This window comes from Zonotrichia albicollis, chromosome 4 (assembly GCF_047830755.1).
Source record: "Zonotrichia albicollis isolate bZonAlb1 chromosome 4, bZonAlb1.hap1, whole genome shotgun sequence".
NCBI classification, from domain to species: Eukaryota; Metazoa; Chordata; class Aves; order Passeriformes; family Passerellidae; genus Zonotrichia; species Zonotrichia albicollis.
The window spans coordinates 61954831-61979548 of NC_133822.1; the positions used below are offsets into that span (position 1 = coordinate 61954831).

At 37.1% G+C, this 24718-nt stretch overlaps 1 protein-coding gene across 5 annotated transcripts in view; it reads right to left on the reverse strand.

Moving 5' to 3' along the window:
- The window catches only part of CADPS2 (calcium dependent secretion activator 2), a 287443-nt gene that overhangs the window by 7562 nt on the left and 255163 nt on the right, over positions 1–24718 (reverse strand). For all 5 annotated transcript variants that reach the window (XM_074539967.1, XM_074539966.1, XM_074539969.1 and 2 more), the window contains 3 exons: positions 23591–23674; positions 23444–23476; positions 13804–13911 (listed from right to left, as the gene is read on the reverse strand). In XM_074539967.1, the coding sequence (XP_074396068.1) occupies positions 13804–13911; positions 23444–23476; positions 23591–23674 (225 nt within the window). The remainder of the gene's footprint in view (positions 1–13803; positions 13912–23443; positions 23477–23590; positions 23675–24718) is intronic.

The following is a 24718-nucleotide window of genomic DNA, read 5'->3' on the forward strand; positions in this document are numbered from 1 at the left end:
AACAGCAGCAACAACAACAACAACAACAATCACTTTTAACCAGTTTTAAGAAAAAGTACCTTTCCCATTAGTAACAATAGCAGTGAAAGGACAATGCATCTCTTGCAGATCTCATTATTTGGTACTACTGCCACATTCTTTGCTGGTGTCTATGCAAGAGTAAAGCAGTAAGTGTTTATTATACATTTTTTCCAAATCAGCAGATAACAGCAGCCAACCACTTTAACAAAAATGTTTGCCTCTCTATTTCCTCCTGTCTCCTTATTCACAGCCCATCCAGCTCCTGTAAGGGCATGCATTACTCACTTCATTTTCCTGAGATACCTCTTTCAAAGTAAAAAATAAGAGAAAAGGAAAGGCTGGGGTTGACTCTGTGAGACCCTTGTATTTATTCACACTTATTGTGCATGACTGTACACTGGTAAATCATATTAGCAGCCCGTCTCCCCATCAAGCTGCTACTTGCTTTCCAGCCCTGGGAAGGTTCAACAAATCAACAGGAGCACGGAAAACAGAACATCAGTCTAATCTAGTGTTTAAGGTGAAGTTTTCAAACCCAATCTAAGAAGATCTTTAGAGCAAGCAACAAGCTGAAGGGCTCAGAAGGTGGTATTGACAATGAAAGAGTGTTGAAATATTGAGAAGCGCAGCACTTGTGCATTTTTAATAACAAGAGGGTCAACAAGGACACAGCTCCCTCAGTGCCAATAGTTGCCACACCAGGGCTATAAACGCTCTCAGTTCATCAGATTTCTTAAACAGTTCATCAGCTTTCTTAAACACCCTAAACCCCCTCAGCAGACCTTTAGTCTTAAATTAACAAACCAAAGCAATGAAAGAGGGTGCAGCTTGAATGGCCAGCATTGATCCCCAACGGGGCTCGGCGCAGCTACAGGCACTGAAAAACTCGTTCCATTGTCAGGAGGAATTGACAAACCTCCTGGCCTAAATAGTCCAGCTCAGACGGGCTGGAGGCACGCAGCTGTAAAGGGCTCCCCTCGCCCCGCTCCCAGCGCTCACAATGCGCCAGGCATGAGCTCTTTGTCAGGCCCAGACTCTGCAATTTTCTAACAAGGATTAAAGTTGTTTCTCGGCAGGGCTAGTGAAAAGCGATTTAGCAACATACCGTGCTTTCTTCAGGCAAGTTAAAGAGAAGTAGTTAAGGAATTTCATTATTCTGCTGACCGGTGGAAACACAAAACAAATATAATAAATATTCACCACCTTTCTGGGTGTCTGAGCTATAACATTCGCAGAATGGTTCAATTAAATATAACACTTATTGGCTGAAAGCAAGCACTTCAAATTTATTTTTGAAGATTTATAAAAAGGTGCAGCTGTTTGCCACCTGGAAGGAGGCTCAATACATAGCAATACACAATGGCTTAGTCCTTCTAGGGCTGGTATCCCTAACGCCTGAGCCACAAGACCCCGTTGAGTTTCTATACCTTGACTGCTCCTGATAAATGGGCATTGTCAGAATGCTTTCTCCACTGAGTATGGCAGGGGAACAGCTTTTCTAGGAACTGCATTTTGTGTTCCTGGGGAAGCCTTTATCGCACTATTGATCAGGAATTTAGTAGCTCAGACAACAACAGGATGTTTCTACTTCCTTCAGCTTTCCTTGCCCTACCAGCAACAGTAACAAAAAGTACACTTCTCACTAAAGACACTGTACACTAAATGCAGCATAAGCTAAAATGAGAAAATAATAATGAGCTAATATAAGACAAAACAGGAGCATGTTAAAATTTAAGTGCTAAAATGCCTAGTTTTTATTAAAGGTCAATGCTATTATATTGCTTCAAGTTTATGACAGCACTACAAGTAGACCATGGAACTTTCAGGATATTTAAAAAATAAACTAATTATTTCTTAAAAATGCAAACAGCAAAAGCTGAAAAAAAAAGGCCCTGATTTAAGTTTCATAATTAATTTCCCCGTTTTGCAAAATATGAGTAGTCTTACTGATTGCCTTTGTTGAATGTTAAAGATAATGAGGGACACAAATGTCACTTGTAGTGTTTTTGAAAATATTTAGAGGTTTAGAAGGTATAGCTTTATTTTCAAGTTAGGTAGATTTTTCATATTAGATAGATATCATCCACTTAAATGAGGATTTTTATCTCAGCAATGATGACTTCATACACTCTTCTGAAAGCTGGGAAGTCTTGGTAACTCTGAAAGTACCCCCCAAGTCATGGGGGGATCATCATGATGCCACCACATTTATTCCTTTTGCATCTTTTTTTTTCCTTAGGAACTTCTATTTAACATAAACTGAAAGGAATTACAATTAAAGTAAGTATGAGTGGAAAATCCATGGAGTTGGCCTTGTTGGAACCACAGGATTAGCAGGAAGGACAAACAAATGAAGCTCTTCCGTATGCAAAAAAAAAAATCAGATATTTAAAAACCCTTGATCTGGAAAATGCCAAAGACTAAATCAATATTGTATCAAATGTAAAAACTCTATATCTATTCCCCATTTCGCTGAAGTCCCTTCCTACATTTTCATCCAAGGACTTGTACAGAAGTCTTCCAGCTCCTGTGTCACTCATTTCTGCTGCAATGCTCCTATGTTCCCTGAACCTCTGACACATTCTTCTTTCACCTCACCAGTGTCTCACCCTCCCAATGCATGGCACCATTTATCCAGGAACCGTCCTGGAAACATCTCAGGCTTTCATCCAGCTTCCATATTTTGCTTCCTCCTCTGGGCCTGGAATGCTAAGTCATGTTTTGAACTTTGTCTTAGGAATGTGCAAAAATGTTAGCTTAAGTCACAGGTATATGTGTCAGGAAAGGAGAGGTGAGAAAGGAATCAGACACCACTGTCTGCCTCAGCACTCAAACTTCTGATACAAGATTTCCTAAGTTTAGTGATTTGAAATTACAAACTCTGTTTTAGTACTTGCACACCACCCCCCCTCTTTAATTTTTTCCTACCCTTTCCACCCTCCAACCCCCATTTTTTGTTTTTGCTTTTGTTTTTTTAATCTGATTCTAGTAGATTTAAGAACTTGCTTCTTGCACACTACTTGACCAAGGAAGAGAGCTTTTCTTTCTTCCAGTGGGATGCTTCCTTTGGCTTTCTTTTGCCTTTCCTTTTTTTGTGCCATTACTCCAGCCTCCCAGGAAGCTCAGAAAGCATTTCGTTTTTCTTAAGAACAAATACTTTAGTCTCTAGCCAGTCTCTTTTCTGCCCATTTGAATGAAGGATTCTCACTGCCACTCCCAAAGCCATCGGGGAAAGGAGCTCAACAGAAAAAGGGACCCAAACCTTGATGGAAAGACCTTGTTCAGAAAGACTTTTGACAACAAGTGAACAGTTGTTGGAGGAGATATTTTGATGATAAAAGGAAACAAAATTAATTTTCAGAAATCATTAATGAGGAGAAAAGAAAAACCATGGCTCATTTAAAAGCATATTAAGCATCTTTGAAATTCTTGATCAAAAAGGATATATAGTTCTGAAAAACCAAAGAACATCATCGTATGAAAAGCTTATCTTTTAGAAGGAAAGTAATTTTCTTATATTTTTGGCTTCTAATTAGAAGATGTCTAGTTGCTATAGAACTGCTGCCAAATCACAAATAAATATACACTTTTAATGCAAAATATACAGTACTCATATTTGCCTGTATTTCATACTAGTTGTTAAACAGCAATTTACAATATATGCTACTTTATAATCTTTTTAACTTTTTTTGTTTCTCTGGCTTCTTCACATATGGCAGATAAGCTGAAAAACTGTAAGTTTGCAAAATTAGACACATATAACTTCCTTCCATATCTGGACATATGTAATGTTACTGTTCTGATTTGAAACAGTAGGTACTGGCATGATGCTCCTGACTGTGAGAGACTAACAGCATAAACAGCTCCACTCTGGATACACACTGCATCTGTGAACAAAACTTCCATAGGTTATTCTGGTGCTAAACTCTGTGGAGCAAACACTGTCAGTCTTGCTACACTGTGTTGTGTTGCAATTTGGGTATATCCACAAACATCCTCCAAGGCACAGAACTGAGAACATCACTTGAGTGACCCTGAAATGAAAGCCAGCTTGGATCCTCAAAATAAACAAATTAACATAATGCAAAATGACCAAGTTTTACTCATTATAACACTTGCCTCTTGCTGTCAGGCTCTAGTTTCAAAAGCCCTACAAATGTATTTAGCTGTACAAATGCTAAGCAGTTTTCCTAAGTGAATGCCTAACATTATAGAATCATAGAATGGTTTGAATTGGAAGTGACATTAAAGATAATTTAGTTCCAATCCTCCTGCCAATCCAGCAGACCAAGCTGCTCAAGGTCCCATCCAACCTGACCTTCAACACTTTCAGGGATGAGGCATCTCCAGCCTCTCTGAGCAACTTGTTCCAATGCCTCACTACCCTCTAAGTACTTTCTTTTTAACATCTAATCTAAACATACACTCTTTCAGTTTAAAACCACTGTCCCTTGTTGTCAGTTCATACCCCTATAAAAAGTCTCTCTCCCTTTTTATAAGCCTCCTTGTTGTACTAGGAGGCTGCTCTAAGGTCTCCCTGGAGCCTTCTCTTCCCCAGGCTGAACAACCCCGGCCCTCCCCTCCTGTCTTCACAGGAGACATGCTCCAGCCCTTGTATCATCCTTGTGGCCCTTAGTAAGGCTAAAGGTCTGGGTTCACTCTGCCTGCAAGGTATGCAATCAAGACCCCCATCTCTCCTTTAGCCCACTCATCCAGAACTCCCTGGGGACTTCTCACTCCCTGGAGTGAGATATCATCAAAGGGACCACAGGAGATCTCCTGTTAGCTTCTCCCTTAAGTAAGAATATTCTTCATTTCACTACCAAAAGTGAGATAGGCTGAAACTGGCCAGAATCTGTGCTGTAGCTTTTACACTCACTTTAGTACATTTTGTCCTAGAATCTTCTACTTAAGACTCCCTGCTCCCTGTGGAGTGAGGTCAAGTACATATTTTTTATTACCATATTTAAACCATCCTGAGTTGTTCTGAGTGAATATTTACAGGCAGCTCTTTTCTTTCCACCTCATCAATCTTCACTCCTCCATTGACTCTTTATGTTACTGCAGTGCCATGTGGCAGAGCTGGATGTAGCTGTGAAGCTGACAGGGAGGTGCACCCTGCTGCAGCTCTTACACCACAGCAACTGGGCACTACACTGCCCTAATGTGGAGCAGAGGTCCAGCCTTCTACCTCCCTCCTCCTTCTCTCCTCCCCTTTCTCTTTGGAGGAAATGTCCTTGGACTGGCAGGTGCCTGGTTTGCTCCTTTCCATCCCAGACCCTGTTGCCCATGAACACTCTTTCAGCTATCTAAATTTTACAGCTGTGTTGGGGTGGTTTTTTGAGCCGATTTTTATCTGTATTATTTTTACTTTTTTTCCCTTGCTCTTTAAGTGCAGTATAATGCAAAAGAAAGTCAATGCAATGTAAATTAAGAAAATATACCTTGAAACACCTGATAATTATTTAAAGAAAATCATATCTGTACAGTTCAACACTTCTGCACATTTAAACCACCACTAAAGCTTTGGTTTCCCATACTGAAGAGGTGAAGAAGCTCTTTCCACCGACAAATCTGTGTCAGAGCACTCTGCAGCATGCTTATCTATTCTGATTTGTAACATAGCAACCTCTTTGTGTTATACCTGACTCGTTATAGTAAAACCAGATTATTCTTATGGTTTCTGGTAGTATTTTCCTTGTGATGTGATCAACAATGTGGTTGTGTGTCTATTTGTGAACACTTATGAAGAGTTTTGTTTTACCTTCCTTTTTCAAATAAGCTTGACCCAAATGAAATACAAGTATAAACATCAAACCTGCAAGTAAGGTTTGAGAAGCCACAAGGTTCTCCTGCTGTTTATACGTGTGTGAATTACAGTACATCAAGAAATCAATATTCCCTAGATGGTGCTTGTGCCTGGCACTTCATGGTGAACAAACATTAGGTAAGACAATACAAATGGTACAATCCTTATTGATTTCTCTTGACTGTGTAGAATGTGAAAGCTGCAGCCACAGTTAACACTTACTGACAGCCTCATCTGAAGTTTCAGTGCTATTTTATATTTTTATAGTTGTCCATGCTCAATTGATTCTATTAAGTTGCTAGACACATTTCAAGCCATCTAGGTAAGAAGAATAAGTGCAGTGCCTGGAATGAGATGCTGCTACTTTATGCCTAAGTGGGATAAAAAGGTTAAAGGACTAAATTGGGCCTGGATGTTGGAAGGAGCTCTCTTTTATTAGATAGAATTGTTATTGTTTTTAGTGAATGGATATTGTGAGTGATGGATAGATCCATAATAACTAAGTTAATAAATGAATGAACAGTATATACCAGAAATGCATATGAGGAAACTGTACTGGAAGCTCCCAGTATTATAGACACTCTCCAAAGAAACAAGCAAAACCACCTTGTGGTTCTATTTGATTGAAAAACTTCCCTCAGGGAAAAAAAAAAATCAGATGTGTTTTAGAATATTAAGTTTAGGATGTTTTCCCCCCTCATTTTTCCTGTTGTGACTTGAAACACCCATTTAAAATTTCTTTTTATAAGGAATTTATTCATTGTTCTTTATTTCCTTTCTAAAAAAGTGAGCTTCTCACACAACTCAGGGAACTTAGGGGGTGGTGCAGTATAAGGAATTCTGAATATCAGGCTATGAGTTTTAGTGGCCTAAAAATAGTCTTCTATTTTCCTTTTATACCCAGAGAGCACTTTTAGCAAGATATCAAAATATCCATTTCATAGTTTCTTACTTCCCAGCTGGAAAAATTTTATATGATTGAATTGGTGTGAAAAAGGTGTCAGACATTCATTCCATGAATACTAAATGCAGACTGGACTATGGCAAATTTAATGTCTTGGGAAAATAATTTTTGTATATTTTTGGGTTGTGTGGTACAAAACAAAATAGAAATTCAAGAATTAAGAATGACGACATGTGAAAGTGCATCATATCAAAGCCATATCAATACAGTCATATTATGTCATTGTGTTTCTCTAGAGAAAACACTATCAGCTGCAGTATAAAACAGCTTTCAAAGTGCTGAATATTCTGATCCTGAAGCAGGAAACTCTGAAGCACATGCTTTACTTTAAGTATGTTGTGGTTGTACTGATTTCAACAGAACTGAGCTTTGCTGCAGTCATAGCAGCATAATCAGCACCCTCTAAGAGTGGGCACTCTTTTTCTCAGCATAATCCAGAAAAAAAAATCAAAGAAAACTTCTACACTAAATGAAAACAGAGGGAGGCTACATTTTTTCAGATTTCAAATGAACTTTTTTTTTTGTAGAGATTGCTACCTTGAAAAAATGAGGTGTCTATTTGAAAACATGAGGAATAATTTAGTGAACTTTAAAAAGACTTTGAACAGTAACTTTGCAAGATGTTGCTTCTATCTTGCAGAAGAGTTTCCTATATTTATTTGATCATGTCAATATAACTTACTTTTTCAGTGACACTGCCTACAGTTTTCTTTAAAATTCTTTTACCAAAAGAGAAATAACTGTTTCAAAATGACAAAAATTTCTGTTAGATCACGAGACAACTACAGAGTGGTTTTCATATCACAAGCTTTCTATTTCCCCTATAAAGTAAGAGACGTAATTAAAGATGAGTTAAGACTTTGGTGAAAATCTAAAGAGCATCGGCAAATCTGAGCACTGCTCAGCTTTTCAATTGCTTTTCTACTTCTCGGTTCTTTTAAATGGTTTTCTATGGCAGGAACATTTTTCTTAATTAGTCACAGCTAATTACTGTTCTGGCATAGACAAGTAATCAGAAATGTCAGAGCTGCAAGGCTACATCTCCCTAATCCTTTGATAATAATTTAGCCTCCTGGGAGGGCCTCAAGCTGCGGTAAGTAGTGGCTGACAATAAGGCAAAATTAGGTGGGCAGCAGACCATTAGGATAGAAAAATAAAAAGCACTACCAAATCCTGCTGAGCACCATCAGGCAACTAACTACACTGCCAGATGAGGTGCCTGTTTAAGCCTGTGTTGTTAATTAGCTGATTCTACCAGACCTGCCACATATGTCCAGGTGCATCATGCAAAGATGCGTATTTCTGGGTTTGCGCCAAAGGACAATTTTGCACTGTGATCAAATTTCAAGAATCTGAGAAAGAAGCCCACATATTTCTTGAAGATTACTCTGAGTTATCAAAGAAATAAGAAGATCAACAAGCTACAATCCATTTTTGTTGAGTATTTTTTTAAGTAATTAGGCACGGTCCTCTCATGTTTCGCAGAGGTTAATACAAACACAGCTTTTGATTCAAATGTGGCCTTTAACCAAGTAGACCTTTTGTCAAATCACACACTTGCAAATAATTACATAACAACAAAAGTGAAGATTACTTATTAAAATTAGCGTGACAGGAAGTAATTTGAGAATAAGGAAAAAAAAATCCACAATTGAAATTTTCTAGAAAAACATTGCTGACTACTAAATACTACAAAAATAGTGCTTCTGAGTTAGCTATAAGCAGCAGAAGGAGTTGCTACTACTGAAAACTCAATTTAAATTAAGCGTTCCTCTTAGCTGTGTAACACCACAATTTGCACATTTTTAAACACTTTTTTTGTAATAGGTCAGAAAATCTATAGAAATTAGGCAATTGGATAAAGCATTTGGCAAACAGAAATTAGTCAGATGAGTACTTCATATCTCCATTTAGCCACTGAGCAGAGCATGTATCATAATAACCTTTGAAGAATAATTAAGACCTCAAATAATCTCAAGTACATCATTGAACTTGAATTGTTCTATCCCTGCTACTAATGGAAAATGAAAATAATGGTTGGAATATGGGAACACCACTAGCATTTAATAAACATTCCAGGCAAAATACAAGCAGTTTTTCAACAGAAAAAGAATATCCCATTACATCTGAACTTTTGAAATACAAAAGCCAAAACCAGCAATGTAAATATGGAGTGTTTAAGCTTTTAAATGCGTTATGAAGACGCTCAGTCTTTCTGCACTCCAAAGACAGTTGTATGAGTTCCCTGCCATATACAACTCTTGCTCAGCTTGTTGAATTGCTACCATGAACGAGGGCACACCCTCCAGGAAGTCCTCCCTCATGGGTAGTCCCTGCAAAATCAGCAGGAATACTGCATCCCACCACACCAGTTTAGCACCAGAGGAGATGTTGCCCATCTGCTCACAGGTGCCATCTGGCACAAGATAACTCTGGGCATCACTTTGCCACGGTTCACCTTTCCAGGATGTGCACTCCGACTATTTTATGTGTTTATGGTACACGTGGGAAGAGGTTTCCCAGAAATTATGGCCTAAGAAAATCGGAAGCCCTTTCAGTTGTATCAATGGCTGAACACTGATGCATTAAAGCTGTTCTCTGAAACTATTTTTTATTTCTCAGAGCAGCAATCACTAATTGCATAAAGATTTCATTGCACATACAGACTTAATAAAACTGTAATCACACATCTGTTTACACCATCAGTTTTCCACAACAGACACAAAATAACCTGTTAGATAATGCTCTCAATGGCAAACACACCAAGAAGGAATCTGAAGCAAAAATGTCTGGAATGACTCATTTTGAATATCCATACTTCACATGCAAATCACAGGTACAACAAAGTGAGAATCTACCCAGGTGGCACTTAGGAACTAGACATTACTACAGAGAGTAAGTATTGCATTGATCTTTTACGAGAACTGTATGCAAAATTAAAAAATGCTTTTCCAAGAGGTTTGTCAACAAAATCCAATTTTGTCTAAAGGAAATAGTTTTTAATTTACAAGTCTAATATATATTAAAATCCTCAAGATTTATTAGTCCCATCTTAAAAATTCTAGTAGAAACATGAATCTAAATTTAGCCAATGGAAAAAACCTGGCATGTTTATGGACACAGCACTGCATTTATTAAAGTTAATGGTAAAAGGCCTATTGATTTTGAAAAGGTAGAACCAGATCCCACAGGAATTTCATAGTTGGGTATTTTTAAAATCTGATAATTTTGTGATCAGATACACAGCACTGTTTTTGGGTAGGCTGCACAGATGCTCTTACATTATCCATGAAACGGATTGTCTTTATAGATAAGAGAGGCATTAATAATAATTAGTAATATTCTCTATTTATTCTAGTTTTGTACAATTACATTCTAAATATTTAATTTCTCCACTCACCAACTTGATTTACTGCCTTTTCTGAAAACAAATATTTTAAAAATTATTTACAAAAAAACAAAACTAATGTTAATACTGTTTCTAAAACATTAACCCAGAGCTACTGCAGAGCTTAATCATATGCAACAGATTAAAAAGGTTTCAAGTGCTCTTTAAGAATTGTGATGTTAAAAACAAATAAACACTACTCTCCAACCCCCTTGTGCCCTCAGCTATAAGCTGTTACTGCATGAGAGTAGGAGATAAATGTCCTCAATCCCTGTGACAGAAGGAATTTGACAAGGAAAATTCTCAGCTAATTTTAGGAAGAAAACCATGTCCCATACTGCAAAGGGAGGCAAAAATTCCCATGTCTTTGATAAACGACCAAGTGAAAAATCTTTGTGCCTTCAAACCTGATGACTCGTTTTGAGAAGAGGAAGGCAGCACACCGACCTGGGAGAGACCAATGCTACCAGGAGCACCTGACATATCACTCTGCCTGCTGTCTGTAGTCCTTCTGGAGGAGGAAATAATGAAATGTGTCCAGGAGCTGGGTTTTTCAGTGGAAACGGAAGAAAAAAAAATCCACATTGGTTCTGCTGCATGATCAGCAGATACACTGGAGCACAAGATATAAATGGTTTAAAAATGGTGCTGAAAAAACTACCAGCCCATTCAAAGTCCCCATAGATTTGAACCTCTTTCATATTGAAGGGTTCATATCACAAACTGAAGTTCCATTCTCCTCATTTTCATATTTTGTATAGCAGGGCACTGCGTTTATAGGATTACCAAACACTGCCATAAAACACCACATATTTTTAGTCTTCTCTCCAGTTTGAAACTACTCAGCTGGATTAAAAATGTTACAACTCCTAGCTTTAACATATTATGACTCACTGTCAGGCACTTGTACTTGTATCAATATTATTCTTAAATTTTAATTATCTTTGGTATGCACATAACTTGTGAGACAGACAAGCTGTTCACTCGGTCACCCTAATAGCTGTTAGCATATAGCAACCCGGGATCAAGTCAGTGATATCTGGACATAAACAGTTTGCATTGATACATTTTTGTGGGGATAAAATAGTGTCTCAGGCCTGATCTTCTCTATATTTATAACTAAGACCTCTAGCACACAGAAAAGTCAGGGTTTTTTGTTATTCTGGATGAGGTATTTCCCTGGCTGGAGCAGAGGAAAGTGTACTTTTCCTCTTTCAATATGCTGATGATTACTTAGCTGATACTAATTCAATGTGTTTTAAGAGGAAAGCAACTGTGATCTACAGCTCTAGCCAGTCCAATGGCTTCAAGTACATTTACATAAAAAAGTTAATATATTTTATTTTTTCTATTGAGATATAACTTGACATATTTGAATTTATAAAAAGAGTACCTAGGTTTTCCTAAATAATAATAATAACAATAATCTAAAAAAACCTTCAAAACTAATTTGCAAAATCTTGCTCAGTCATGATGCTCTAAATCTGAATTAATGTCAGGAAAGGCAAATTAACAGAGTGAGATGACTTTGTTTTACATTTCTGCATGCTATGCGCTTCCCTATTTGTTAATGCTTTTTTAATGCTGCATCTGTCCAGTCAATAATATCTCCAAGTGTGATGTTACACAGAAATGTGATACCAGCATGTAGAAAGAAAAATAAAGACACAAATAGGTATCTGATACAAAAAATACACATTATGTATATATTTTTTCTTTTCTTAGAGATACTAGCATTGGTCACAGCAGCATACAGTGTATACTACTGAGTAAAAGGGGATAGAAAAGGATTTGCAAACTCAAAGGCAAGTGCTGTATCAGAACTTGTGTCCATACAGGAGATGTTTTCTAGTGCTGAAAAGCTTAATTGCTGAAATGAAATGCAGAAGAAGTCCTGAACCCATATTAATCCAGCCCTACTGAAGCCCTGTCCGTGTTCTAGTGCTGAGCCAAAATCATGCCAGGAATTGTGCTGGATCCCGTGACAGTTCCCAGACCATGCCCAGGACTTGGCCAGTGCCCCACATTGGCACAGCGAAATCAGTCCCATCCCACTACCTCAAAAAAGTCAATGCGGTCTCTCCAGTGAGAGTTAGATTTGGCCTTAGGCAGATAATTTTATTAACATTCAGGAAATGACAACATAAGCAAAAATAACCCCAAAGAAAAACAAAAAAATAGAAACTTGAAAATGAAACATATGCTTGCAGATTCATTGCAAAAGCAAACTGAAGCAGAAGTTGCTAATACGGTTTTAGTACTTTGTGAAGGTGCCAGCTGGATGGATGATAATTTTTCTACCCCTGCAGGGCATCAAAGCTTTTATAAAATCATTCTTTTCACACATATTAGCACTTAGCTTATTAAAACAGATGATACTTTTTTTTTTTTTTTTTGTTTTGTAAAGATGCCTGGGAGTGTCTGGAAATATAAAATCTGAGAGTTAAATCTTATTTTGACCAGCCAGCCTAACAAACAACAAACACTGACATGACATACCATGGCTGAGAGTCTATGTTATGGGACCTTCTGTGACTGCCACAACTGTAGTGTCACAGTAAAGGCTGTGAATTGCTGTTATGAAAACATTTGCTGTAACTTGCATAATTAAATTAAACTGCCAGCAAAGCTTCCTAAAATACTTAGGAGATGACACAAATAAATACATTTCAAAGTCTATATTACGTTCCAGAATTAGTTTTGTAATAAATTCCATTTCACAGTGCTAGAAATGACTTCTTTTCCTGTTCAAATTCCTATGTAATTGTGATTGAGATAACTGTCACATAAACTGAGCCCAGCTTATAGTTAAATAGCTTTTATTTTACATATATTTTACATGTGTAGTGCTTTAAATTTATACAGAAGGTACTATTTCAGCTGCCTACAGCTTCCCCTTCAGCCAATTAAGAAAAGGACATAATAGACATAAATTAGTAGTCAGAACTTGAATGAACTGAAATGTGATCATTTCTAACAAAAAGATGAGGAATCAGGGCAAAGGAATGAATGGAAGAAGGCTGCAGAAGTTATCAAAGCTGAAGAAAATTATTGTGTGCACCTTGAGGATGAGGATCACTCTGAACTTGCAGAAGTCAGATTAGAAATTTGAAAATGAGTTTGAAAATTCAGTAAATGTTTATAAATGTCAACTTCAAGAAATTAGAAGTCTTAAACTGGAAATCCATAAAACAAAATTCTAAAAGTCATTTTGCAGAAGTACCAGCCAAACCCACAGATGTACCTGGCATCTGTGTACTCCTTCTATATACCAGCAGGCAGGGATATGTAATTAATTCTTAATTTTCTTAATTTAGCAAAATTTGGTCAGCAGTGGAATCCACAAACCACACCAATCCAATCCTCTCCATTAACAAATTAAAATCAATAGATGGAATATAATTGGACTACTCACAGTGGGAAAAATTGCTGTTTCAAATAATAGTATTCGACCAATTTTATTTGTCCTCTAGCACTTAAGTTTAACACAGAAAATATGAGCAAAAAAAATTTATCAACAGAGAAGAACATCTAAACAGCTTGCTGAACACCATCAAAGTCCAGCTTATCCCTCCTGATGTAGTAGTGATGCAAGCACACCTTGCAAGGCTAGTTACTTACATCAAATAACTTCTCTATGTACATTTCCTCATTGACCTTTTCTCGAAGGATATCTTGGTTTTGCCGAACAAACATAATGTAGGTGTCTGCTAGATCCATTCCTGGTTTCTGTGAAGAAAAAAGTGAGGGGAGAAAGTAATGGGAACAGAACAAACCCCTCAAAAACTGAGACTTAAGCATAATGAAAACAAATGTTACAATGTTCATAGATGTACAAACTGTATTAACAATACCTTCTGTGAATTCTGGTTAGTTAACATGTTCACGAACTTTCACTATCAAGGTAGTTCTACATGTTTTAATTTATGGAAGCTCTGAGTCATAAATCTACATTGCCATATGCAGTTGAATCGAGTCTTGGCTCTGGAAACATCAGTCCCAAACTCGGACATCTTCCCCTGTTTTTGATAGTGAGGCTTTCACAGATAGCCACTCCAGCCCAAGTGTGGAGATCCAAATCCTGCTATCACATTCAGAAAACACTTAAAAAAGCATTCAGCTCCTTTCTCACTGCCTAAGATTTCTTCTAATTTACTTCCAGTGTAAAGCTGAAATTTGTGTTTGACGTTAGCTTCAACTAACTGCAATTCAAACTAAGCTCAAGCACATCCCTGAGAGCAATGGCAGAAAAAGGCAGTTTTGAGTGTAGTCCTGCATGCTCATAATTTGTAAACTGTTGCACTGGTGCAGTCAGCCCAGAGGACGGCTAGGGGAGGAGCAAGGACCAAAATTTTTCCCTTCCTGTACCAACAGAAGTTCTGTACGAATAGCAGAGCAGGCATAATTTCTATACCACACCCCCTAGGACATGTCGTGTGTATGTGGTACCACAGGTGTGCGGGCACAGTGGTGGCTGAAACTGCTCTCTCCTCTGAACTGCTCCAGAATCCAGCTGTGATTTCTGGATCTCTGTACTCATGAAAAGTTGTTCAACAATAACACTCCTAACAGCCTGCAACCTGCCCTTTCCTGGCAGTGTATGCAAAGATGCTAAGGAGTTCCCTTCTTTCTAACTGGAACCAGGAATGCACACAGGCCCTTTGAGAAGTCTTCTGCAAATGCCCTCTATATGAACGAGCTTGTTAAAGTATTACTTACTCCCAAACAATGGTTTATAACGTTCTTGGCATGCAAAAGAACGTTAAGCTCTGTAATCAGTTTTATAGTATTATAGCATCTAGTATAGTATTATAGTTTTAACATGGGCCTTAAAATTTGTAGAGGATGTAGATTTTGCTAAGATAGAATAATTAATAGCTCTAAGGAAGAAGGACAAAAGCAGTTATACCCAGCCCGTGAATTCCCAAGCATAAGACGTATCTATTTCTTAGAAACTGCTATTGTCTGAAAATAGGACATGAACGACACAGTAAAATATTTAGCATACTTTAAAAGCTGTATGCATGAATGTGCTCATATAGTTAAAATATTAATATATTATTTTATATTTAGGCTTCCTTTCTAGTCTGCAAGTGGGTATTCAACTTTTTTTCTTATTTCTTATTATCTTGTATGTAATATTTTGTGATTTATATGAACAGGTCTGAGCACAAGAGGGAAGGAGAGGTGCAACATGTCCATACTAAAACTTGTCCAGAAACTGCTGTCATCTTATTACAGTAACAGGATGACAACATTCTTTCCTCAAAGTTGCAGTGAGTGAAACCTCCTGGCTTATGAGGTTCAACTCTTTTTACCCTGAATCTACCACCAAAATATAGAGGAATATGTTCCAAAATAAAAAGATTTTATTTTTCATTTATACACGTGCATATATGGCAGTTTCATTTTTCAAAAGTAGCCATTAAATGTAGAATGATGGCCAGCTTACATGCTTGTAGCATTTCCAAAACTCAGAGTGAAAAACTGAAATATCTCCTACATTTGGACTGGTCATTCCAGAGGCAATGAAAGCTCATTGCAAAAACTTATCCCATCTATATATGTTTAGATGAAACTCTTAAGAGGAAAGCAGGACCACTGATATTTATATCTGCATTACACACCTAAATCCTAAGCATAGAATAAAAAATCTAAGACTTCAATAGACAAAACATTTTCTGTTGGAAAACCTGATTTGCAGAAATTAAAAAATCTTCTTCATAAAAAAGTACCTTAACTAAAATGTGATAGAAATTCTTAAGATAAATCAGAAAATGAAGCAGATTTAAAACAGAAAACTCCATATTTTACCTTAGCATACTCATTTGTGATGGCACAAGAGAATACAATCAGTGTTGAAACCTTATGAACTTTCTTAAACCTTATACAGAATTTATAGGAATTAGACTAGAGTTGAATTGGAGGAATAATGGAAAGATATTTTGAAATATTTTAAAAATATGTAAATGTTTTGAAATCTCCAGAGATAGGTGAAGGAGATAATCTAGTAAATGAAAGGCTCTCTGTAGTTCTTGAAGATATACATTCAAGTGTATTAATGAATCTTCCACTGAATTCTAAAACTTAGTGGTTCTGCAATTAATACAATATTTTCTTTTACTAAGTTCAATAAAAAATGTTCATCTTGCAGACAGCCAAAGCAAAAAAAGTAACATTTCCTATCAGCATTAACTCCCTTATCTTTGAGATGTTTACCTAGTCTTGAAGCTGTGACATATGGGAATTTCACACCTAGTGAATATATTTTCATGTAGCTTGTGGCACAGGAGTGTAATCATTAAAAGAATATACACAAGTAAGAGTAACTGCAACAGCTGGTGACATTTACCAATTAGAATTACAGTTCTTTTAAACACTTCATCCTTCTTAATGTGTGCAGGATAATTATCTTTGAAATTGCTGTGGAAAAAAAAATTAATTTTCCTTTTAAACAGTGTCTGACTTCAGTGGAAGTAAGTCTGGGTAAGGCAGATTATCAATACTCTGAAGTATGTCTGTTTAAACCTCACAAAATCACTGAAGGTTAATCATCTTTGCTCATAGTCGGCAAAGTACACATTAAACACTGAATGAACCAACAGAACATCAAATTCTTCATTATCTTTTCATATTGCATGAATTGAATTTATTTGTTTTCCTCCAAACATGGGGAAAAAGAAAACTATTATAAAAATCAAAATAGCATTAATGCTGTATATTTAATGTTTTAACTTTTTTAATAGGGATTATGTAATATTTGGAAACCTTTGACAACACTATTCTTTATTGATCTGCTTTAAATTATTAAGCATCAGAAAAAACCCAAGTTAACATAGAATTAAACAAACAAACAAACAAACAACAAGAACTTTCATGTGCTTTAGAAAACAAACAAATAGAAAGAGAGATATATTTTAAATAATTGTCACAGGGGGCATTTAATTGAAAAGACTAAAGCATTCCAGTCTCCACAGCCATACTCCATAAAAAAATCTTCTCTGAATCTCTGGCAGAACATCTGCTGAAGTTAATGAGAGTTATTTGCACATCTTTGGGAGAAAAATGTAACCTGGTATGTTATCCAGGTAAGTATAAAAAAAAAATATTGTGTGAAAGTTTCCCCAGGAAAAAAGGTGGGTTTTTTATGATAGATAGAAAGTTATTTTAAGTTTGTTTTATTCAGAACAGCAGACAAGCTGTTTTGCCTATCTGAAAATGAAAGAGAACCAGACAAAGAGATGAATAGAGAAACTGGAAACACAAAGACATCAAATAAAATACCAGGAAATTAAGAGTTGTAAATAGGGTTACTTTGTCGCTGGTTACACAAGTAACTGAATACACTGGCGAGTGAATGAGTTTAAACAAGGGTGTAGGCTTCAGCACATTCTTTTTTAGGGTTAATCACTAGTTAACCTGGCAAGATGAACATGCTGTTTGGGGAAAAAAAAATTTAAAATCCTTGTTAATTATATAGTGCAAGTGCTCTTACTTCCTGCTGCTGCACCTAATCCCACAGGTGCAGGTTGTCCCTTACTATTCACTGGTAGGTGGGTCCTACTGCCAGGCTCTTCTACATAGCAATAAATTCAGATAAAGAAGAAACAGCCTTGTTTTCCCCACTTGAACAGTAAAACAGTATCACAGTGTCTATTTAACAGGGAGGCAAATGTTAAATGTTAAAATATATTATTTGTTTCCAAGATGATGAAGAACCTGTTTTATGAATGACGTGCATGGCTCCCACAGGCAATATTTGCCCGAAGCACTTAGTGAAATTGCCTTAATTTGCAGTGATTTAAATATTTTGCTGCTGAAAGATTGCAGTGGGTTTAATGTTGCCACTAATATTACGCATTTTCCTACAGGCAAGGTACACCTAAGTTTCTGAACAGCATTTTGCAACGCAACAGTTTGGCATAAATCTCAGGGAAAATCAGTACATTTGTAATACTTGAGTTATGTTTATTCTCACTTTGGCTTTTGTCACAGAACATTTCTTAGCATTAGAGACTATTAAATGAACTTATATTACCAAAACCAAGAAACCAGCCTCAATCCACTACACTAGTTTTACTGAGTTGCTGTCCTGCCAAGGCATTAATGTTTCAAAGATGAGAACAGATGCTAGAGACTAACCATACAATAACAAAATCCATCCAGTTTTCTGTTTGCTCTCCTCTCCATCTCTTTCCCCTCCCTTGCATCCTGGAGGGAGTCATTTCAACTACAGCATGGTTGTAACAATGCAATGAAAAGGAGAGATGAGCTGGAGGGGGCTATTGTGAGGAACACAGGAGCTCCTTATTCAGTGTCCACCACAAAATGAAAAAGCATGTTGGAAAATTTCACTGCCTGTAAGTTCTTCTCTAAATACTGCAAGGCTCATCATTGGGGTATGGAATTACAAAATTAAAATATCATTAAAATACTTTTGGAATAAAAACTACTTGTATCCATGGCTAGATCATCATCCCCATATTTTCTTAGGAAATTAAATACATAAGCCAGGGAGGAAGGTGCAACATTTGCATAATCAGTCTATTATAAAGGTAACATTTAATTTTCACATGGTTATAAAGAAATGGTTTTGTTTAAATGAAAAAAATGCAAAGCATTTTCTCTCCCTTAAAAACATCTTCTTTAAAAGAAACAGCAAATTTGGCAAAGAGGAGATTGTGTATTTTGAGAAGTCTCATGGAAAATTTAAACTGATTCTGCAAGCATTTACGAAAACACCTTTTCGTGTACATATAGTTTCATTGCATTCATGGGGAAACACAGGCGTGCAAATGTCTGCACCAGGACTTTGATTCTTAGTGAAAAAACCACCAAAGCCCCTATGAAAAAATTTGGTATTAAAATATGCTTTTTTTCCTCCATAAAGTTGTATTTTACTATGCCATATTAGCTTTCCTACTGATTAGTAGTTATCCTTCTGATTGCTATTTAAGAGGTATCTCAAAAGTAATGCTGACTTAAAACTAATGCTGCAGGGCTTTCCCTCCAATTCCACAATAGCTTGTTTCCACAGACTGGAAAACAGAAGGGCCAGTTCTCAGGTCTGGGTATACAGAGGAGGAGGAAGCCAGGAGAAGCCCTAAGTGTAAGGATAATACCCTTTCTGTGGTCTTTTTATAAAAATAGAGTTCTAAAAGAAAATCCAGCTTAAAAATGACTAGCATCTTATGGCCACACCTGAATAAACAATTATTCCTCTCAAGAAGACTTTTGATTCTTAAAATCAGCTAGATGAGGCCATGCAGTACAAGTGTGATATCTGAAAATGAAGGTATCTGGAAGGTCCCCATGTGTGTCTGCCTGGTAGGAGGCAGAGTTCCCTCTCTGGCCTCTGCAAGACCCCATAAGTCAAATGCTGGCACATGTGTGAGGCCCCTTTTCATACTTTGATCCCCACATAAAGGCAGGAGCAGAGCGAGAGGGCTGGCATTGTGCGAGCTGTGCACTGCTGTCAGCCCTGGCTCCCTCCAATGGCCCCTCTGCACTGGCTATGACAGGTGGCCCATAGGAAGAGAGGGAGGATTAGGTTCCTTCTGTGCCCTCTGAGTAACTGGCATAGATTACTGGCTCCTACAAAGGGATTTAAACATACCTTTCTGAACAAAAAGCACTATATACATGAGCATGTAACTGGATGCTCAATTTGTATGAGTAATTGCTCTGGTTGTATTTGTCAATGCAGCAAATGTGTGTGGAAATGACCAGCCAAAGACACAATTATTTGTGTGCAAAAGTGACTTACATGATGAGAAATTGAACACAACGAAATTATCTACATGATTAACGAACAATAATCATTTGAGATTAACAACATACTTTTATTTTAACCTCAATTTTACTGCATTCTTTCCCTATTCTCATTAATTAACTGGCTTTGTGAACAGAATATTAAAAAAAGGAAATATATTAGGTTGTACTTCTACATCTCCTATGGATTGCTTGGGCTTTAAGAGAAACTAACAAAGGATTATAGTGGATTTAGATGAGTTGTCTATTTAAATCAGCTTCTGCATTCCCAGTTATCAAAACATAGCATGAAAAAGAGAACCAATGTCATCCCTTGTGCACTGCTTGTAACATTTGTGTTATTTTCCTCCAAACATTTGGTTTCTTCCACTTGCACAGCAGCCACATTTTTTTCCACTGCAGAGCCTTGTATACCGCAACAATTACCAATAAGGTGAGCATAACAGCAACTAGATTTTTTCATTATTGGAATGAAAATAATACAGGAAATGACAGGACATCATTGTTATTCTTCCTAGTCTGGGTAATTCTGCACTGTTGCTATTATTTCTGCTGGGGTTTCAATTACCAAAACATAGGTAGTGTCCATACAGCCCGCTATGCAGAGCTGGGGAAAGCAATGAGAGCTCCTTGGCCTTTCATATGTCCCACCTCCTGAAGGGCATTCAGAAAAATTGAGGCTTACATTGCATGTTTTCTTATACAGTTAAAAAACCCCATAAAACCACTTTTTTTGTCTTCACTTGGTTGTAATTAACAATAATTCTCTAGCAAGAATAATGAATAGAGGGGTAGACAGCAAGGGTAGGTAGCATTTTTACCAACCTATCTGCCAAATGAACCACAAGTCTGTGTCTATCTTTCCAACCCTGGTCCTGAGAGATTGACAGATGCTGTCTAGGGAATGTGCACCTTTGTGTCCAACTATTTACTGTCTAAAGCCTATCTCAACATCAATAGAATTAACCTGTTCCTCAAAATGACTAAAAATCATCCAGGAATGCCTTCCCTCCTTTTGAATAATTTACTATTTTTATTTAGTTTTATTTAACTTTTTTATCCCCTTTGCCTCTTATCCTCCCTCTAAAACATTTTGCTCAGCACTACCTTCATTTTTCTTCTAACATCTTTTTTGCCTAGTTAGCTTCTTTTTATTTCAGCACATTTTTCACTCTTTGCCAAATCCTGGTAGTCAAAGATGAAAAACTCTGTCAAATGCACACACACAAACAACCCCCCCAAACACCTTGTCCCCCCCCAGTCCCCCTGCCTTCTCCCCCAGATGCACCAAGGGGTCTCGCCCTGACAGAGGTGAGGCACAGGGGCAGAATGCCATTGTCTAACACGTGCAAGCCTGCACATATTTGCAACTACATCAAAAGAAAGGGCTGACTGTGGTCAATTTAAGTAACTTTCACACAGGCAGCTAAGGTAAGAAGGCAGTAAGGTAAGAAAGAAGCAGAAGAAAGAAGACAAGAAGAAATTTTACAACATATTAGGTCAAAATAAAACAACGAGGCATTTAATTAGCTTCAGTGCAGGCTTGCTAGGTCACTGTCACACTAGCAAGAGCTCAGTGTACATTCCTCCCTGTGGCTGCCCCTCACTCCACTTCTCACTTCAGCTGTGAGCCCAGGTGATGACCTTGTGATGTGATGGCTTTCAGCCTCCTCTTACAGCTGGAATTTTTTGCTTTGACATCTGGAGGTTTTAGGCCCTATTCAGACTGGACAGCTGCTGTCAGTAAGGGCTCTTGGCCTCAACTGCATCTTCACAACAAAAGAATGTGAAGAAGGAAAACTAACCCCCAGCCTATGAAAACCTTTCAGTCCAGGTAAAAAGACCTCCAGAATTTGAAAATCTTTGCCTGGTCAGATCCACAGCTTCCCTGAAGCACAGTTTACATTTGTAGTTTACAGCTGTGGAGCTACAGTGCAGTTGAAGTGCTTGGGGAAAGGTGTGTGAGAAAGCTGGGAAGTGAAGATATTGCAACAATGCAAGGATCTTGCTAGCCTGTCAATAATCTGGTGCTTTCTTCAAGCCACACCATCCAGTGAATGAGAGAAGGGCAGTGGGGCTCCAGCAACCCCTCCCTGCTCGCCTCCCTCTTCCTCTGGAACAGTGGGTGCATCCCTGTGGGACTGATTTGCAATATTCCACAGAGCTTGTGGCAAACGTATTTTTCAGTCCCATTTTTATTGTGAACTTCAACATCAGTGTATCCAGGCCAGTGGTAAAAGACTTTGATGTCTCCTCCTCATAGATATGTAATTTGGAGAGTTTTCCATATTACCTGAAAGAAGCCAATGAATTTCTAGTCTGTCCACTAATTTATTCTTTAGGTCTTTGGGTTTTAGGTTACTCAATAAGGAAGCTACACAGCACAATATATTAACAAAAGGTAAACTAAACTGTATTTGATATGAGGTCACTCCTTTGAATGAAAGACAGCCTACTTTTATCTTTTTTATAAAACAAAAGAGCACTTACAAAGGTAAAAAATACCTAGGCAAAAAAAAAAGTCTGAAAACATTATCTGAAAACAACAGAAATGTTACAATTTATCTTATGAATAAAACAAATATAAAGACAGCAAAATAACAAATTTCAGAAACAGAGATTTTTCCTTTTAGTTAACATGCATGGACTGAAAAATAATTCAGTCAAAAAAATAATTATTTAAGCTTGCATTTTTCAGGAGAGAAGTGATGAAGGTTTTGCTGGTCACCACACAGTTTAGCAGATCTGGTATTTACCTATATTTTAATTTAGCATTTTTAATTTAAAAAATATTTTTCACTTATGTAATAATTGTAGTCGTTTTTGCTGTGCTTGAAAAACAAGATTTTTTAGAACTGCATTAAAAAGGGATGAGAATGCAGACTTATGAGAGAACAAGTGACATTGACAGTGAAAATGACAGTATTACATAACTTTAATATTTATTTAAAGAAAAGATATTCTACTCTCATACTCTAATAAAAATATTTTAACAGCTGAATTTTGCCTTTATGTATAAAAGAGCTCCAACAATTTCCCCTTAATTTTTTTTACTTATTGCCCAACCATTGGTAAATCAAATAGGGATTAAGCAAGCAAGGGGTTAAACAAGCAGACCTGAGTCGTGAAGTAAGAAATCAAGAAATAATGGATATTCAAGTATGATGCTTTTACTTGTTGCTTATACTACATATTTGAACAATTTATCACCACAAAAGAGTATCTAAGTTACAATCCTCACTCTTCCACAACTGGAAATGTGCATTGAGAATAACCTTTCCACAGTTTGCTTTGAGAGTTACTTATTGCATAAGGGAAATGAAACATCCTCTCAGGGTTGGAGTGGCTGTTTAAATACTCTATGTAAAGCTGTAATGAATCTCTGTAGGAAAGCAAAATGTCAACAATAAAAACTGTGAGCTAAAGCCCCCCCTAATTTCTGAATTAGTATGAACAATAGAATAAATAAATCTAAAAGAGTTACACTTACCGGAACATCAACATATTTGGCAGCTGCTTTTACCTTTAGAAAATTAAGCATAAAACACACAGTAAGTACTTATTACTACAAATTGCACACAATTTCAGAATTATGCACAGAAAGAATAACAGAACCTTTGAGAATCCAAACACTTACAGTGAATGAAACTAATGATGAGAAGAAAGTACCTTCATCATATCTTGACAATTTAGACAGCACACCTTCTAACACTGAAACAACCTGGAGGAAAAGCACAGAGAAAAATCTAAATGAACAGTGTGAAAATTAAATATTTAGAGTGAGAATGTGAACTTTTCTTCCTCATATTTGTCTGGATTAGCAGGGCAACATGAACTGTAAATCCGATCACTTTGTCCACCTCACAAAGTGCTGAAATCAAGGATAACCTTCTTTCTGCAGCTTCACTTATTGATCAAACAGATGGAAACTGCTGCACCACAGCAGAAATAGAAACCCAACCCAAAGTGTCTCCTGAGGCAGGCCTGCTTCCAATAAAACATTGCTGCCTCTAGAACATGGTTGAATATAGCAGTGTGTGTACCCAGCTTGTATTTTGGGTAGAAATCACGTTATTTTCTAGGACCACAGTTTCAAAGATGATAGAGCACAATTGCTAAAGGTGGAGATTGTGATACCATGTTTCTTTTATTTTTGCTATTAATCAGAAAACCAGCTCTGATTTCAGGTGAAAGTGTAATAGCACTGGTTTTCTGTAAGCAGCATGAGCTGTTGAGCTGCTATTCCATGGCCAAGAAGGTGGCAAGAAAATGTATGCCCAAAGTCTCTGGTCTGATGTGGTTTCTCTCCCCTAGACTTTCACCTGCTATTGTCTGAGTAGTGTGACTCCTCAGTAAAAGGTATGAATAGGTGTTTTTGACAAAATTTTTGTTCTGACAAAAAAAAAATCTTATTAACTGCATTAATGACAGCTTTAATGTTTAAACTCCCCAAAATTTGCCTTAAAGCAAACAAATTCCCCTTTCGCATCCCTCTGTAATGTTACTTTGCTCAAGTAATTCACAGTATATAACATAAAATATCTGTCAGCCATTGTATTCATGCACATTTATTTTACACATATAAATTGCTTTCCAGTTTATAAAAAGATTGTTTTAAAAGTCATCCCTTGCTCCCAAAACAGTCATTCCCACAACCAAGAGTATCATTTTATGAGTGTGAGGACAGAACAAAATTCCATCTGGCACACTGTTAATGGGCCCTGTAACAGTGTCACAACAGTGTCACCTCCAGAGGAACTGAGAT